We start from the raw sequence: 18127 nt of genomic DNA, 5'->3' as shown, positions 1-18127 counted from the left end.
TTACATTTTCTAAAAAAGAATACAAATGTCATTCTCCGATTAAATGTTAATGGCTGCTCCCTGCAGAGGTTAAAATGTGACTAATCCGACTGAATGTTCTTTAGACCAGCCATATTATTACTGGCCATGATATTGAAAGGTTTCGCATTCTAAGTATTTTGTTTTGATATCCATACTTTCATCATACCTGCCTCCCAGTTAACTAGTTGCAGAGGAGTTCCGTCAGACCACGCCCATCCGCCCTCATTAGTAAGGTCGGTTCCTCCTAACCATAACGCCCAGTTAGAAACGAATGCAGTGAGTCTACCTAAACCAAACAAAGAGTACTGAGGTAATTAATGCAATAAGATCCTTAAAAACCTGCTTTCAAAAATTTACTTTGAGCATGTTTCATATTCGCCATAGAACATATATCATAATTATATAAGAATGATAAATTTTGATTCAAGTTATATGATAAAAGCAACAGAGGAGATTTTCGTTTACTTTTATTTCAATTCCTTTAAAGTATTGATATCTGTTTAGTAACACTTATAATCAAATTAATTTACATCACATGTCTATTTAGCGAAAAAGGCACACTGATCAGTTAAATCTTCTTTTTGAGATATTACTCTACGCTAATTTACTTCAGTCTTGCCTTGTATGTAAGTAGACTCTGAAAAATCATGTACACTCGCTAATTCTCCACCCAATGATATACAAACAGCTCTAGCATCTAGCCAGGATAGCAAATCGGGTCTGAAGCTATAGCAAAATGGTGAATTTGGTCTTTCTTCCCATCCAACTCCACATTTAGCACTTATAGGTACTGCAATAAATCATAGTTTGAACATATTGCTGGACTACTGAACTTGTTTTCGAGATATTCTGAAGGTTGGAGATTTTATATTTATCTTATATTTGGAAATTTAATTTTGTCACAAGCAATTATAAACGAGTATGTATAGACATTTTTAATATATTGAGTGAATGATATTTTTAGACATTCTTTTTATTTTAAAAAAGTATGGTTTACAGAACTCTTTTTTATGTACTTGTTAATTAAGCAATACACTTTTATTATAGTTTTTTATGGAATATTACCCCGCCAATTATCTTCCCATTGGAATAGGCGTTTAAGAGAAAAACGATTACTTGTTATTTTATCATAAATCGTTTTCATTAACAGTTTGTTAAGGAACTATTTAGAAATGGACTATCTATACCGTGAGAAATCCGAACACCGTTCTAAACCAGGCACTATTATCAGTTTCTTTAGTTCAATTGTAATGTATTTTGAACCTTGGTAAAACGAACGACTGCATATTTTAACCGAACCAATTTTAAAAGTCCATAAAGGGTTAAGTTTTGACAGGTTTTACTGTCATAGGTTTAATCACCTTCATATAATATCGTAAAACTTTACAAAATTTTATTCAATTGCAGAGCAACACGATCGCCATTGTATATCTTATTAGGACTAATCATAGTGCACATTCGTTGTTTTTAATTATATCAAAACCAATTTGTATATTGATATGTATACTTGAAGTAAATTAAAATAATCAGAATAGAGAAACAAAAAAAAAAAATTAAAAAATCTGTACAAAGACTGTTTTTGTTTGTTTTGTAAGAAATGCACAGCTTCTTGTATTAAACAAAATCTTCCTTTATATTTCGTTGTAACACTAATTATATTCAAATTGACAACAAATAAATTTGAGGCACATCGTTTCATAAAGCATGGAAATGGGTTCAATATATAGTTTAATCCCGACGTCATGACACTAACCGATCATCGTACTATAACAAAGTGTTCAAAAAATAAACAAGAACAAAAACAAAACAAAACAGAATCAATTCAAACAAACATAATGAACCTAAAATGATGCAAAATATGATAGTATGATTAATGAATTTTAGAGAGACCACTTCCAACTGGAATGACATATTTTATTACAATAAATATCTAGTACTTACAAGATGTCGTCGTCACTTTGGGTTGTATTGGGATATGTTCTGAAAATATATGATAATTAGTATTGTTTTTATTTGGTACACATATTTCCGTAATGCTTCTTTGAAATTTAAGATTTTCTTTTTTGGTTGTTTATCATTTTTTTCATATTTTGTTGATCGCAGATGAAATCGATGAAAAACCACTACGTCCTTCATCATGTCATTCTGTAACTGGTAAAAAATATAACCGTTTAACTCTATATTTCAATCATATTATATATTATTTATGTAAACATACCTTTAAACTGAAATTTCAAATTTTTGAAAACCCCAACTTCAAAACAAGCATCCCCTTCCTCATTCACTCACATATACCATACAATGGAAAGTTTTCACTATTAGTTTTGCGTAAGAGCGTGGATACTTACGTGGATCTTTCTGACAAATGTACTTGAGCTTTGCGCTACACTCACGGTCATTCCAACATTTGGTAGACATGAAGTACTGGACACAGCTCTCAGAGCCCATGAAATCATTGGGCTCATTAGGACACCAATTCTTAAATCCAGATAACTAAAATAGATTAAATTGAAGACTTTAGTACGTCTGCAGAATTTACCTGTCTGTAGGTAATTGTATACGTTTTCATATTACAATGGTAATAAGTTATATTCATGCAACATATTATCGATTTACCATGACGATATAACTGAAAGTTTTCGATTCCAAAATATCTAATAAGCAACCTGGAGGTAATGTTCTTTGTTCTGTCGTACTGTGAAGTATTATCAAAATTCGTTAGGGCCGTATGGACAAGGAATATTATCGTTTGCTGTATCTACTTACACAGACAATTCTTCTGCTGCATCATAAGATCCCAAGAGACAATTGCTGTGTAAAGAGGGAATACATACTATGTAATAGTTTCTAATCAAAAAAAAAAAAAAAATACTTACCCTTGCACCTGATTGTATCCAAATATAGTTTTTGTTTTCGGTCAGATCATTAAGGCCAATCCAATATTGGTTATCATTGGCATCAATTGTATCTTAAACAGAAAAAAATCAATACTATAATATTGTTAGGGATCTGTTTTTACTAAATTTTAAATCAATGAACTTAAGAACAGAATAGTATGTTAAGATAAAGCCGACGCTTCAATTTACTTGTACACCATATCCAAATGCAGTTCATATTGTTTCCTACAAGTTTACCTAGAAATCTCTTGCAGAGACATATTTTTAAAAGCTTTCAAACATCTGTCATGCTGATTACATAAGAGATATTTGAATGGACATACACAGTTGATGATCTACCTTGAAATCATCTAAAGTCTTACTCACTTATTATCAAGCTATGGATATCAGCATTGTCAACTGTAGCTAAATCACCATCCTGACTCTGGCAGGACTCTCGAGCAGCTCGCCATGATTTCCTAGTATCGTTAAATTGGAAACATCGTCCACTTCTAAGAACCCATCTGTCATCGCATGTGTACGTTGCTGTATTAAAAAAAATGAAATTTCCGTTGAATATAGGAAATCTACAAATATGAATAATACGAACATGTTAGAGTGGGTCTGCACATGGGAATTTGTAACGATGAAGTGGTTCAAGTAGCGGATAGAACTTCGTCATTTCCAATAAATTGGTTCAGCATCGGTACTATATTTTTCAAAAAATAGAATATTATTAATTATGACACTACGACTAACATCCTTACTATCCCGTTGATTCAACAATTAGGTGAAACCTTAACTAATAGCAAACTAAAGTCTTTTAAGTGATTCTCTGTGTAAGAATCAGGCAAAATGTATATAAGTTGTGGCACATGTAGAAAAAAACGCAAAGATTTTATTGTATTATCCAAGTATTTATACCTTATAATCTCCAGAAATTACCATAAAAGTGTTTGTCTGGATGTATTGAATATATTTAAGGCAAAAAAGACCAAATTGAGAAAAATAATGTGCCATACATTGCCCGATTCTTACGCAGAAGGGTACTTCACGGCCATATCAAATGCTATGCAGTAAAACGAGCTTCGTATACATAGACTTACGTTGTGGTGTAGGGACTGGAAAAACAGGTCTGTCAAATCCTATGTTACAGATAAATGCTTTCTTCAGACCACAGTTTGGTGTCGCCCTCCATGTTCCATTCTTGTCATCTAAAAGAGTGAATCTCAATACTTTTCGAAATCATTAGGGCGTTACGCCATTAAGAGGGGTTTTTCTCATTTCATATTGTTATATAAAACCTTTAGCGTGATATTTTAAAAGTATACTTAGATTGCGAAGAATATGGCTCATTTCGGTATTGACAGAATCATCTTTAGGTTAATAAGCATCAAATGTTCGACCATAACAACAAAAAAAGAATTAGTTTTGAAATAAAAAAATGTGCATGAAAAAGAGAATAAAGCAAAACAATTTTAAAGTTGACCCAACATAGTTCTTTTGAGTGTTGCTAACTATTTAGTACATATACTCGCCTGTGTTAATGAAAACACAGTCCTGCCCTGGGGTATTAGTTGGTTCATTTGGAGCCCAGTTATTAAATTTAATTTGTTGACCGTAATCCCATGTGAAATTTCCAGTATTGTTATCTGTAGTAAAAGAGGAATGGAGAATAGACATTTATTTATGATTCCTATATCAAAAGTGATATATGGAATGTTTTTTTCTTTTTTTCTTCTTAAAAATCTAAATTACAAAATACAGAATAAAAAGCATTAGTTTCAGTAATTCACTCTATTGTTTATTTTTTAAGACACTTTTCCAATTATGAAATTTGATTATTCAAATGAACATTTGACAAATCGAAATCATTTGACTGCACATTTGAGGGTTAATTTATTTTTTGTTAATTGTATCTTAACCAGTACAATACAGCGTTATTTCATTACAAATGAAATTATTACCCGTTGCTCCTATCCAAATCGAATCAATTTGAATAGAATTAAACTGTTCGAGGTAAGAGTTCACAAATTTCGTAGCCGTAAGTCTACAAATATCAGAAAAATATGTATTTATCAATTAAATCAAAATGAATTAAGTGAATTTTCTTATAGAAAAATGAAAGACAATTAAAATGTACCATAATCCGTAAAATTACTTCAGGGAAAACCATGAAAGTATTTGTGATTTGTGAATCATTCATAAATCATATCAACGAAACAGAAGTAGAAGTAAGAAGCACAGAAAATGAAACGAAGGGTAGCTGAATTAAGTGAGCTAACAATTGAATACATTTATTTTATTCATTTACAGTTCCGGTCAATTTGATTATTCTTTGTCTATTAAAATGAAAAAGATATATACAAACGACAGTGAAGCTTTACAACAAACCACTTTATAACAAAACGTAATCATTTACCCATAAATTCCAATCATTGCTCCTCCTTGTTTCTTGCAGTACTGATCAGCATCTTGCCATGACAACTTCAGTTGTGTAACAAATTGAAAACACCTGTTCTGATGAGCTAACCATCCTGGCTGGCAAACTCCTAAATTAAAGAACAAAACTTTCTTTTGAGCAAATATGTATTCCTGTCTTCCTGTTTGGACAGCGATTTGTATATCTGAAGACCATGTTTTTACTTCTATGATTCTCTTTACTTACAATTTGTTACACAAACAACAAACAAAAGATACACAATGTGATTAAGGTGTTGCTATTGTAATAGCAGAAAGGATATCCACTTACCAGTGAACTGACCACTCACTATTGAATTGAGCGTAACCTGGATAATTCTTATATTTCATCATCGGTTTTATTGGATGGGACTCATTTTGTAAGTATTTTATCGATGAATTTGAAGATGTATTACATGAATTATATATATTGATACGCCTTTAAGGTAGTTGTTTATGTTTCAACAAATATATATATTTTTACACATGAAAGATGTTTTTACGCTTCGAATGTCACAAATCTATAAAATAAAATTTTATGAGCATTGAGTCATTAAATTCAGCTTGATTTTAATTCCTGTAATTTAGTTTGATTGATGACGAAGTTAATTTGACATACATGGTTGTAAATTGTAATATAAAGCAAGTATCACATTTCAAAAACTGTCCCGGTACTAAATCACTTACTAAAATAAGACAAATTGAATTCGTTGAACATGGACTGATAATTCAGATTATAAACAGAGTACACATAGTATTTTGTTGACATATTACTATAATAGTGAAATTTGACCTCAAAATCGGTCAAAAACAATGGACGCATGCATGTTCATTCTTATGCTTTATATATTTTGTGTATAATTGTCAATTTCAACTCATTTGAAAATATCTTGAGTGAAGTGAACAAATGTGAGGCCACTTCAGTTTCTATAAAAAACAATCTTAAAAATTGCAGAAATATTAAAAGTTCTTTTTGAAAAGGTTATATAAATGCATATGGTTGTTTCTAGAATATCATCATAAATTTCGTAAAAAAACAGTTTACATTCAGTGTCTGCGACAGACACAAACCGGGAAAAACGACTCCGGAACTACTAAAGAACAACATACGGAGATCCAATCTTACAAAAAGTAAAGACTTGGCTGCAAACAACACTAAGGATATGACAATTTTAATTTTAACCGACTGATCTAGATGATGAACAACAAAAGCAAAAAAAGGAAACAAAAAACAAAACAAAAAACAAACAAACAAACAAACAAAAAACAAAAAACAAAAAATTAAAGCGTGTCAATTTTCGTACCGAGGTCTCATGCTTATGATGCAAATTCTATGAAGGCTAAATTTCTTGTTTACTTGCTTTTAGTTCGTCTTTTAGTTTGGATAAAAAAAATCGGTATGCTGTGCACTTAACATCTTATCAGAATTAGAACCAAATACTGAGGAAGTTCAAGATAAAAAAGTAATAATATTTTAAACAATAAATAGTTTAACACCATAAATATCGAAAACGGAAGTCAAAGAGCTATAACACTATAGCCTCATTCAAAAAAAAAACTAGGAATGTAGCCCCATTTTCTTACGTGTTTCGAATTTTGTGCTACAGCTAATTTCGAAAAAATAATGTATGATGACAAGTCTGACTACTGGTTTGTTGAATACACTCGACCAGAAAAGGGATTGGCAGAGTGGTTTCTAAATACAAAATTATCAGCCATATAAATATTGAGGAATATACTGGAGAGGTAAATACTTAATATTCTTCATTTACTTTTAAATGATTAAAATTTGAGTTGGAATTTGCAATATATTCTGTTTTAAATTTTGAAATAAATGTTTAGCAAAATAGTTTAACAAGTGTCCTCCACAAATTTATGGTGATTTTACATGAAATATTTCCAGCTGAAACCGAGTCTAAATATGCCTTTCATATTGCTACCTCATATCTAAAGGCAGGATTGTTTATATGCAGTTCCAGATTCTATAAACGAGCAAAGAGCAAAGAAGTTTGGATTATTTTAATTGTTAAAGAGATTACAAGAAACTTGTCCAGACATTTACAAATCAAAGAACTCTTTTAGGGTACGAAGGACACAGGAACATGTGTATGATGTTGTAGTGTATTACAAAAACTGTGTATTCCAAATATGTTGGAAAATTAACTGGACAGGTACTTTTTCACAGCCTGCCTTATGTGTTGGGTTCAAAAGTGGGTGCAGCAGTGACGGGGTCTCCGTGCATGCCTACCTTCTGCCATTTTACAAACATACGATTTCTTGGAGTCACAAACATCAGTGCTCCATCCAATGTCTGACATGTATTTTGAACTAACGTACTTGACGTATGCACACGTGTTGTTAAACTGTGAACTAAACATGAAATTGAAAAAAATTAAAATGACCAAAACTGGGTTGCACTTTTTAACATATTAGCATTATACAAGGGATGCAGCTTCAAAATATTGAATAATTAGGGTTCCCTAAGCGAAGTTCGGGATCTCTATTGATTTTGCTCTGTTTCTTATTCTTTCACCTTCCGCCTAAATTTTGTCGGGCCCAGTTTTTAGAAACCGTAAACCACAGGCCTTTGAAACGTTTTACACACACACACACACACACATATGCGGTACTATCTAATTTCTGAAGTTGTGTCCGAACTTCTAAATTTAAAAATGGCGGCAAAAACAGGGGCAAAGGTAAAAATATAAAACATTGCGATATGTCAGAAATCTAGCTAGCCAGGAAATTGAAATTTGTTACAGCGGTAGAATTTGACATGAGAAACAAAATATGTTGCCTTGGCAACCAATTTTCCCGCCATATTCTTGAAATGCTACGATTAGACTGAAATTTGGTTTTTAGGCTAAAAATAACATGCCAAGTCAACATTTTGAGGATTCGAGAGGATCAAAAGTCGCTGTTGTCATGGCGACCAAATTTCCCGCCAAAAATTCAAATTGCTCCGATTTGGATGAAACTTAGTTTTAAGGTTAAGTTTAACATGCCAAATCCAAAATTCGAGGTTCTGATCAGATTCGAATATTACTATTGCCATGGCAACTGATTTTCACGCCAAAATTTCAAAATGCTCCAGTTTGATTGAAATTTGGTTTAAGAGGTGAGAAAATCGCATGCTGAATCCAAATTTTGAGTTTCAAGACTGTCAGTGTTTCACTGACACGGCCGGTTATGGGAACCCTTCATGATACATCAGATTACTCATAATCATCTCTCATTATTAAGATAGGAGTGATTCATCGAATGTGCCCCGACTTTGCATGTCATTTCGAATATTCACAATGTCGAATACATTCAAATCTCGGATTAACTCACCAAAAAGCTGATTATTTTCAAGTGTGCACCACAGACATTGAGATTATTTCAAATAGACAGAAAAATATAACAGGTCATTCCTTTTAATTTAATTTTAGTATAAAAAAACAAAAAATTAAATCAGCAAAAAAAGGTTGATGACGTCACAGTCACATAACGAAATTTGGTCTATGAGATGATGGACAAAGCATTTTATCCAATCAGAAAGGTGTTTCCTCTGAAATTAAATTATATGTGAATAAACCGTGCCAAGAACGTTTCGGGGATTAAAAATAACTCGGCACATCAAATCTGGGCTTTCTTCGGCACTCATAATCACATATATTAGTTATTCACTCTTCAAGTTCCAATAAATTATTCTATCATAAAACAAATCACAAATATATGTATGATTGCATACTTACATATATAAACACAAAATTTATTCTCGCCTTTTTTCTAAAAGCTTGTAAAAAACTTATTTTTCACATTTAAACACTTTTTGCATTAATTACAGTTATGCTGCTACAAAATTGAAATCATCACTACAGAAGTTTTATGGTCGTCATCATGAACTCGTGGATCGTTATGGTGTATCCATCTGCACCATGAAAACTGATTTATTCAACGGGTCATAGTTTTCCTTTCCTCGTGTTGTCTACCCCGGACTTGACTTTTTATGAGCAACTCGGTGGGTGTTTCTAGAAAAGCAGAGGACGCTTACCCTACCGGTGCACCCGGTCCATGCTCCCAGTTTTTAGTGGCGCCCGAGTTGCTCATTTGCTTTTGTTACTTTGTATGTATGATTTTACTTACGTTATGTTTTTTGTTGTGTATGTCTGTTTTCCATGTCTGGTCTTTGTCCCTGGATTGCATTCTTTTGATTACCGCTATAACCTTGGTTCCCTTGATTGCTCTTACAGTTTATGAACTAAAGTATTAGCTATCAAACAATACCTATTAAGAACAGGTGGAGTATCCCAGTACGTCAGTCTAGGTGATAATGTTACGTTGTTCTTCGCCAACAACCATATATAACTACTGCCCGGCTTTGAAAATATTGAATATACATTTAAAGTAGACAATGATGTCTTACTTGTCATAAATTCTGGAAATTTTTTTACCAAATGGAAAGCAAGAAGTGAACAGGAGTAATTATATCAAAGCATAAACTAAAACTAATCTTAGAAATTAACGTGCATATACGATATGATCATTTCTATCAATCGATAGGTCTAAAAGTGTTAGTTACATTTTCATCATTCTGGGGTTTATCATGTGTTAGAGTAAGTCAATCGTAGAAACACGCGGTGATCCTACTGTATTTGCATACACAACTCTAACCAAATTAAGTCGAGAACCTATATAAACATGTCTTTTTTGTACTTTTGTGTATTTTGGACTGTCATTATGGGACCACTAAATATTCGCCATTATATACAAGTCCTTCGCAATGTTTAGTCCGTAGCATCGTATTAATTCATATCAATGTACATGTTATTCCTTTTTCCAAAGACATTTCCCAAATATGATTTTAGGCTTGTCAATGAAAGACAGAACTAGCATTTTTGACCTTTTTTGATCGTGTACCGCTATATGATGTAATATTGATGACGTACCGTCCAACGGGAATATGCGAGACTTCCTAGGGCACAAGTAGTGCGTCTGCGTTTTAAAAAAAATAAAGAATCGCTTCCCAACTCCTTTCCGGAAGAATGATTTTGAGCCAATCATGTGTTCAGAGCATCTACAAATAGTGGACGTCGCTGGGGTCTCGCTTTTTTATTTCTGCTTTATTGCTGAACAACATTTCAACTACGTTGTGTTGAGGTGAACACGATTGTATGAGAAACAAAAGAAACAAAAGTAAGGGGAAATAATTAAAGGAGGAATATCCAACAAACTGAAAAACCAAGTTACATAAAAATATGTTATAACATGATTAACAAGACAATTTTTTTCTGAAAAAGAATTTTATTTACAAAACCATACCTTCGGATATGACTTGACACCTATCCAGAAATCCTTTTGGTTCTGATAAACAAATTCTTGAATAACATCCTCCTCACGTGAACTTTCAACAGTAAACAAATTACCTCCCCCTTGGTCACATTGCTGTCTACAATATGAAAATGTTTCCGAAAATCAAGAACCAATCGTACCAATATTTTTGCGTAGAATAACTATAAAATGTATTAATAAGTAAATGAAACAAGAGATCAAATGCTGAATACTGTTGCATTAAAAATCTTTTTTCTCACGCCTTTAACTTCAGTACATCTGACGAGCAAAATTCGAGTTCCATTTTTTTTAACTAGATTTTAGCATGAACACATTTTTCCCTGTTTATTCGTTCTTTACACTTAAAAATACGCCTCGCTTTACCACTGGCTTTCATTTAGTGGTGTGATGAAAGTGGATGATTTGCATTTCTATGCCAGAAACCTCATAACTCACTGTGCAGCTGCCCAAGTTGCTCCATTGCTACCATACACCTTATAGCAAAAGTTATTGAAAGATTGCCAGCCAGCATCGGCATTACATGTCAGTGGGATTCCTGTAACGATGAAGGTTTATTTCATTTATGTAATGGACCATTTCGTGTTAACTGCAGGACAGCAATGAGTATGCGTGAAATTTACATCTGCGAGGTTGGGCTTTGAGTATTTTCCTCACGGATCTGTATATTGACCATGTCCGTTGACATCCCGTAGTTCGTTGAACTATGCAAGCAAAACGAACGTTTTACAGGCAAGAAATCACTTTATCCCTACATCTATCATCAGAACAAATAAATGAGCAAAGAGTTGTAAATTATTATGCTAAATTATTTAGATGGATATTCTGGACCAGTAGATTAATGTAACAGTTGAAAATAGATGAAATATATCCCTCAGTAAAGACGTACCAATTTCTAATTGCAAATTGTGTGGCTGCGTGGCTTAGAAAAGAAAAAAACAAAAAGAAGTTTATAGGGCATGGTTAACTCACGTTAACTATAAAAGAGTATCGAAACCAAGATTCACACGAAATCTAAATAATATATTCCAAGGATAAAACTAGACGGGGAAAACAGACACACACACACACACACGTACAACGGAAAACGTGAAAACAGACACACACACACAACAAAGAACGTGAAAACATACACACTCACGTACAACAAAGAACGTGAAAACAGACACACACACGTACAACAAAGAACGTGAAAACAGAGAAAAATAGCACGTTCAAATAAAAAAAGTATTTGGACTACCCGAACTTCACTAAAAACTGGGAGCATGGACCAGGTGTACCGATAGGGTAAGCGTCCTGTGCTTTTTCTATAAAAGCATTTTAAGTTACAGTAGTTGTTTGACTTACCAACATGCCTTTCACAAATCGCTCCCGCTCTAGTACTACAACTCACGCTGGTAAGTTTGTTGTTATTGGGTATTAAAATCCCACAGCTCATGCCGGCTGACAAAGAAACCTGTTGTCCTTGACTGTAAATATAGAGCTAATTTCTTTCGCAGTTCTTATTTGAATAATATGGCTCTGCAATATGCAGCACTAAATCAGTGAACTAAGTTTAATTTCTACTCGGAAAACAGAAAAAAAATAAATAAAATAAATACCATACAATAGGTATTATATTCTGAAAGTGTTTTACAGATACACGTTCACGTCAAGATCTACCATTACGTATGAACTGTGATACCTTTTGTTGAAAGGATGATGAAAGAAACGAACTTGTTAAAGTGAAAACAATATATTTGTTTTCTCTAAAATTCTTGATTGATTGATAAAAAATCAATTTGTTGTAATGTGTCCTCAATTCATGCATGTAGCCGTACACCTGTAAATATGGCTTGATGTGAAAAAAAACATACTTACAGTAACGCAGGATCGACCGGAGAGTTATCTGCCCATGTATATACTCGTCCCGTAGAATTATTGTTTAAGCCAGTCCAAAACTTTATTTGTGAATTGTGCGATGCCTTTGGGATTGCTTGAAATGTCCAGTTCTAAATTAACGCAAAACATGAATCAAAACAAACATTACAATTTCACTCATTGGTGTAAAGTAAACAATGTATCAACTTAAGTCAAAACTTTATTATTTTACGCTAGGGCTCCGTGGGGGCATTTAATTAATGTAATGTTTTGAGCCCTTTAAAATAAAATAATTCAGAAGCGTTCCTTCTTTACAACAAAAATAATAATCATTCAAAGTATACAAGAATGAAAAGTTGCAATATGACAAAATATGTGTGGGACTAATGTTAAAAATGATAAATTATGAATTTCATTTTTGGTGTTGAGCTACAAACTCTTATCGTCTGTAATAAGAATGAACTAGTACCAGCTCGGCTGTTGTTTCGAATTTAATGAGATGTGAATTTTGAGATTGGCACCACGCCTCGGAATCACTCCATGAAAAAGCATGGTTCCATCTAAATCTGTAACAAGAGTCACCATGTCGCCACCAATAAAGAGGGCATCGTAGGCCTGAAACTTAATACAGGTAGTAAGAGATAATTGTGGAGACTCGAATCTGCCAAATCTGCAAATAATTAAATTTGAATTGTAAAAAACTGCCTGATTGATTGTTTCTTTTTGTGCCAACCATGTTATTCTGAATTTGGTCTGCACTCCGCGATTCGAATTAACCCAAAGTAATAAAAAAAATATTTTTTTAATTACTAATCAACTCTTACTATTTGAATTTGGAGAAATTTAATTATAAGATTTTTTTTTTCAAATGTCTTAACAGGTAACACAAAAATAACCTGGTTTGTGGCAGTTTCAGTACTCCGGAAAAGCTAAACAAAAAATGTTTATGACTAAAAATAGAATGTTAATGAAGGATTCTGGAAAACTTTATGACGGTTAAAGTAATCGTCAGTATATCTTTCTTAAGGAGGTAGACCTGGTGTAAGAGACATAACTCTTAAATCAGTGATATGTTTGTATCATATTAATTTTTACCCAAGGCTGTCAAGCTTTCATTTGAAACAAAATGAAATCAGTCCAAGTTACTTTGATGCTTACATAAGATCGATGTAAATTGCTGAATACAAACATTCGAATGATTTGTTAGGACGCTTACCCTACCGGTGCACCTGGTCCATGCTCCTAGTTTTTAGTGGAGTCCGAGTTGCTCATTTACTTTTGTTACTTTATATTTATGATTTTAGTTACTTTATGTTCTTTGTTGTGTATGTCTGTTTTCCATGTCTGGTCTTTGTCCCTGGAATACATTCTTTTGATTACCGCCATAACCTTGGTTCTCTTGATTACTCTTGTTACAGTTAAGTCCCTTACCATAGGTCTACCTCTTTAAAATGTTTTGTAAATTTACTATTTCATGCGTTATTTATAGAGACTTGTAAACATAGACAGCAACCATTTTACTCAAATGACAGGATAAGGTGAAGATTAGTAGCACATCAAAAAAAAGACAAGGTTGAAACTAAAACATATCTAGAACCCCAAATTTAACGAAATAGAAATGGCACCTGCAGGAAAAATCAGTAAAAAACACTTCAGTTCTTATCGAAAATAATTCTGTAATTCAACTTCACTTTCATGTGATCCAATAATCTTAAAATGCTATATCCAATAATTGAATATACACATAAAAGCTGAATTAACAACATATAAAAATCTCACGAGGTTAATACAGCGATAGAAAAATTCACGAAGAATGAAAAAAATGTGATCTGTATTCTCATAAACCGTACTTTAACAAATCTCCCTTTGATTCTCCGTTTCATTTCTTATGGGAAGGAGTGTTCTTTTCAGTACGTTGCATGCAACAATTAATCCTTAAACATTAAACGTATTATTTTATTTACGAACCAGTGTTGAGGTTCGCCGTGGGAATGCCAGGGCCACATTACTATACCTGAGATTACTGAAAGGGAGAGAAAAAATCCCAGAAGTCTAAATACTCCACAAGTACACATTTCAGCAGATCATCTTTTCCCGTAACACAACATTAAAATATAATCAAACCTTTACGCGTAAAGAATCTGACGGGTAAACTATTGGGGCACCTTAAGGAACCTAACTTACTCGAAATTTCGGAACGTCTATCCCTTTGTTGTTGTGTGTGGTTATATGATATATTTTTGGGCGTATTAGTATTTATATTTTAAATCTAGAGTTGGTTAACCCTTTTTAAGTCTTTTTTCGAGGAGTGTTATTCGTTTTTCCTTTTGGGTTCCTCAGGTTACAAAACAAATACTTCTATACTATAAAATGACCTGAGTTAAACTGATTATTTTAGATAAAATTGGTATCATTGATCTATTAGTGATATTGAAATTCAGAATGTACGTCCATATATATAAGCCGATTTAAAAAACTTAGACTTCTTTAAATTTAACACACTTTTTCTCCGCCGTCCGTCGGTCACAAAATATGTGTTTTAATACAAATAGATTAGAAATAAAATATACCCATCATTTTATATAGTTCTTGGGCTGGGAGGGTCCACTGTGCACCCCCTCTAATCAACTTCATGGTGATTTTAGGTACCTTATTACCTTCCATTACCGAATCAATTTGTCGAAAAAGAAAGTTCTCGGATTCTCTTTCAGTAGAAGCCTATATTTATACCCCACTGGGTAAAAAAGGCCAAGATTTTTGTGACTCAATTGTTTGAGCGTCTACGCCTTCTGGGACAGCATATGTGAACAAACTGAACACATTAAGGTATCTTTATGTGGCCCAATGTCTCAGCTTTACAATACAATCAAGTTAGTTGCGGCAACGTGTAGGGTTTTGGGGTAAAATGAAAAATATGTACCCCTACCCCCACCGAAAAATCGCTTAAATTGACATGTTTTTCCATGACAACCCTCGAGTATTTATGTTTCGGTAAAAAATTGCTTATTTGGTATTTTCTGTTGTGTATAAATACAATTAATTCTTCTTGAGTCCTTTTGATGAATTTTGGCGATTTTCGTGGTCAGAATTCATCCAAAAACGTTGATAAATGGTATTTTCAATTTTTTTCTGTAAAAAGTCACCTAAATTCTACTCTACAACGTAAAATTCATAAGAATCAAACAGTTAACGATGTTTGAACTGTCAAATTTGCGATACAAATTTTTGGTCGTTCTCTCCGCGGGACTCGAACTCGTATACCACTGTGAAGTCTATGGCAACACAGCCTGCACAAAGTCCAGCGCCCTAGACCACTCGGCCAGATAAAATATATACATGTGTATATGTTAGATTTTTTTTGGTAGAAAGAAGAAGTTCGAAGAATCAAAAAACATAAAAAATGGTTAATGTATAATGTATAAAATATAATGACCTAAAATACAAAAGTGCTTCAGTTAATTTTTTGGCGACAAAAAGATTCGTAAATGGGAGGTATAAAGGGTATTTTGATATTTTGGTTGATGAGTGGGTTGGTGCACGGGGGTTATCTCAGCCCACGTACTGTATAATAGATATGCAGTAAATATACCATCAGATTCCTAAATGGGGTGTTAGACTTATTGTTGTATCAAAAAGACAATTTTATATCATTTACGTTTCGGAAAAATGCGTGTACATATGTATTAGGATATAGTAACTTCAAAATCTGCTCTGCAAAAGTACATGTATGTACTTAATTACATGTATTTTTATAACTCCGCCGGAGAATCGTACACGAAGATCCAGCGAAAGTGCACGTACGTCTTTTTATGCTTGTTAAAAACTCAGCATTAGACTTTCATGTATGTATATGTACACAAGTCTTTGTTAGAATTGGGCAATTGGGATAATCTCTGAAGCATACATGTCAAAAACTCCAATCTGACAATATTATTTCATCCAGTGAAGTCTTCTCTTTTTCAAAATGACCACTTTTTGATACTCACATTATGTTTGAATTTTTTTCAAAAGAATGTTTAGTGAATTGAGGAGTTATTTATACCCCTTAAATGTTCATTTATAATGTTTTTCAATAAAGTTATAGCCCATATTACTTAAATTATATGCAAAATATTGTATTAAATTTTACTCCTTGATTATAATGGTACACATAACCAAGTTACAATGTCAAAGTGGTGGGTTAAAAAAATGTGACCCACCGCCTGATCCTTATAGAGGCTAGTTTATAGGTCTATTATACATGTACATCCAAAATATCAAGAAAATTAGTGATGACTCAATCAAATTGAATGATTTTAGAAATATTACATTGAAAGTGAATCACGATGTAATTTAGTAAGTACATGTATTTCCGTGCTTTCATTTTACAAGTTTTTTTGTACTTTTATAATAAAAAAGCGCAGTGTCAAAGTTCAATACTAGGATACCCCCAATAAGCCACCGTGTCTCCATTTTGCTAGAGAAATATGCACAGGCGAAAGGCGTAAATACTTACAATGTAGCAGGTGCGTTAACTCAGATAAATAATACAGCTATCCTATTTTCTATCTCATATAAAGCTGTAAAATTCAATCAGGTGTCGTGACTTTTTTCGTGTTTATTTACAATAGAATACGCCCAGTGCAGGTCCGGGTGTTAAAAGAATAGGCCTGCAGCAGCGCTAAGCTTGTCGTAAAAGGCGACTAAATAGTGTTCAGAACTCTAGACGGGGGCTAGGGCGCTTTGCCCACAGAGCAACTGGAATGTGTGCCCCAGGTGGTGGAGTGGGGTACCCCTGGCGTGCTACATGCTGGGGTTGTCAGGCTATAATACGGAAAACCTGACCGCAAACCATAGTGGTGCACCGTGTTGGGAAAGATGCCACGTTCCTCGCACGTTAAAGAACCCTACTGTGGTATTCTTCCTGAGTAGGAACCATAGGGCTCCGCCACAGGAGGCTAAATTGCCCGACCCTACCCACCTCTCCCTATTTCCAGTGGCAATCAAAATTTGTCGACCCCATCATCCGTGTGTCCCATCCCTTTTTCATTTCATCATTTCATGTTCATTTTATCATCCATATCATGTTCATCGTCTGAATATAGCTGAAATATTGCTGCTCGAACATTAAACCCCAACAAACAACAAACAATAGAATAAAGATACAATGTCAAGTTAAGTTACAATCTGATTCACTTATTTACGATTCATTTTTGCAAGAGTTTAAGGAAGGAAATAAAAAAAAAAATACCGGTAAGACAATTTATTGACTAGTACGTGCTATAATTTAGGGTTATTTGAAATATGCCGATTAAAGGCCATTCGCTTCATAATTGAAATTTAAAACTCATTAAGTATACATGTAACTGATCTCCTTTCTTTACTCCGCAGATTTTCGTACCCTTAAATCCATAATTCATGGTCACTTTACTCCAACTCTCTTATTCCCCTACTCCGGGATCCAGTACGCTTATTCCCGCTTCTTATCTCCTGAACTCGTATGTACTTTCTTACCTACACACTCCAGGTTTTCATGTCTCCCCCCTACTTCTCCCTTTACACCCGGATTCTAGACCCGAAGATCAATTAATCTTCCTCAA

General features: G+C 33.5%; 1 protein-coding gene across 2 annotated transcripts in view; it reads right to left on the bottom strand.

Annotated features, from left to right (window-relative positions):
• LOC148612073 (macrophage mannose receptor 1-like) overlaps positions 1–14701 on the bottom strand; it is a 34167-nt gene extending 19466 nt beyond the window's left edge. Inside the window, exons 1-18 of one of the 2 annotated variants that reach the window (XM_088593183.1) lie at positions 14563–14701; positions 13018–13169; positions 12549–12679; positions 12036–12157; positions 11127–11226; positions 10662–10788; positions 9627–9718; positions 7606–7727; positions 5320–5449; positions 4865–4947; positions 4436–4549; positions 4004–4111; positions 3285–3443; positions 2898–2989; positions 2370–2514; positions 1963–2001; positions 641–811; positions 188–307 (exon numbers count right to left, since the gene is read on the bottom strand). In XM_088593183.1, coding sequence (XP_088449309.1) covers positions 188–307; positions 641–811; positions 1963–2001; positions 2370–2514; positions 2898–2989; positions 3285–3443; positions 4004–4111; positions 4436–4549; positions 4865–4947; positions 5320–5449; positions 7606–7727; positions 9627–9718; positions 10662–10788; positions 11127–11226; positions 12036–12157; positions 12549–12679; positions 13018–13169; positions 14563–14623 — 2068 coding nt within the window. In that variant the 5' untranslated portion in view covers positions 14624–14701. Of the gene's footprint in view, positions 1–187; positions 308–640; positions 812–1962; positions 2002–2369; positions 2515–2897; positions 2990–3284; positions 3444–4003; positions 4112–4435; positions 4550–4864; positions 4948–5319; positions 5450–7605; positions 7728–9626; positions 9719–10661; positions 10789–11126; positions 11227–12035; positions 12158–12548; positions 12680–13017; positions 13170–14562 lie in introns of those variants that run through there. The other variant, XM_088593184.1, reaches the window with a different exon arrangement.
• Positions 14702–18127: the final 3426 nt, after the last annotated feature.

The sequence above is a fragment of the Perna viridis genome, chromosome 7 (assembly GCF_037379345.1).
Source record: "Perna viridis isolate PV_CMFRI_1.1 ecotype Kerala chromosome 7, ASM3737934v1, whole genome shotgun sequence".
Classification (NCBI taxonomy): Eukaryota; Metazoa; Mollusca; class Bivalvia; order Mytilida; family Mytilidae; genus Perna; species Perna viridis.
This window is presented reverse-complemented; position numbering and strand designations above follow the sequence as displayed.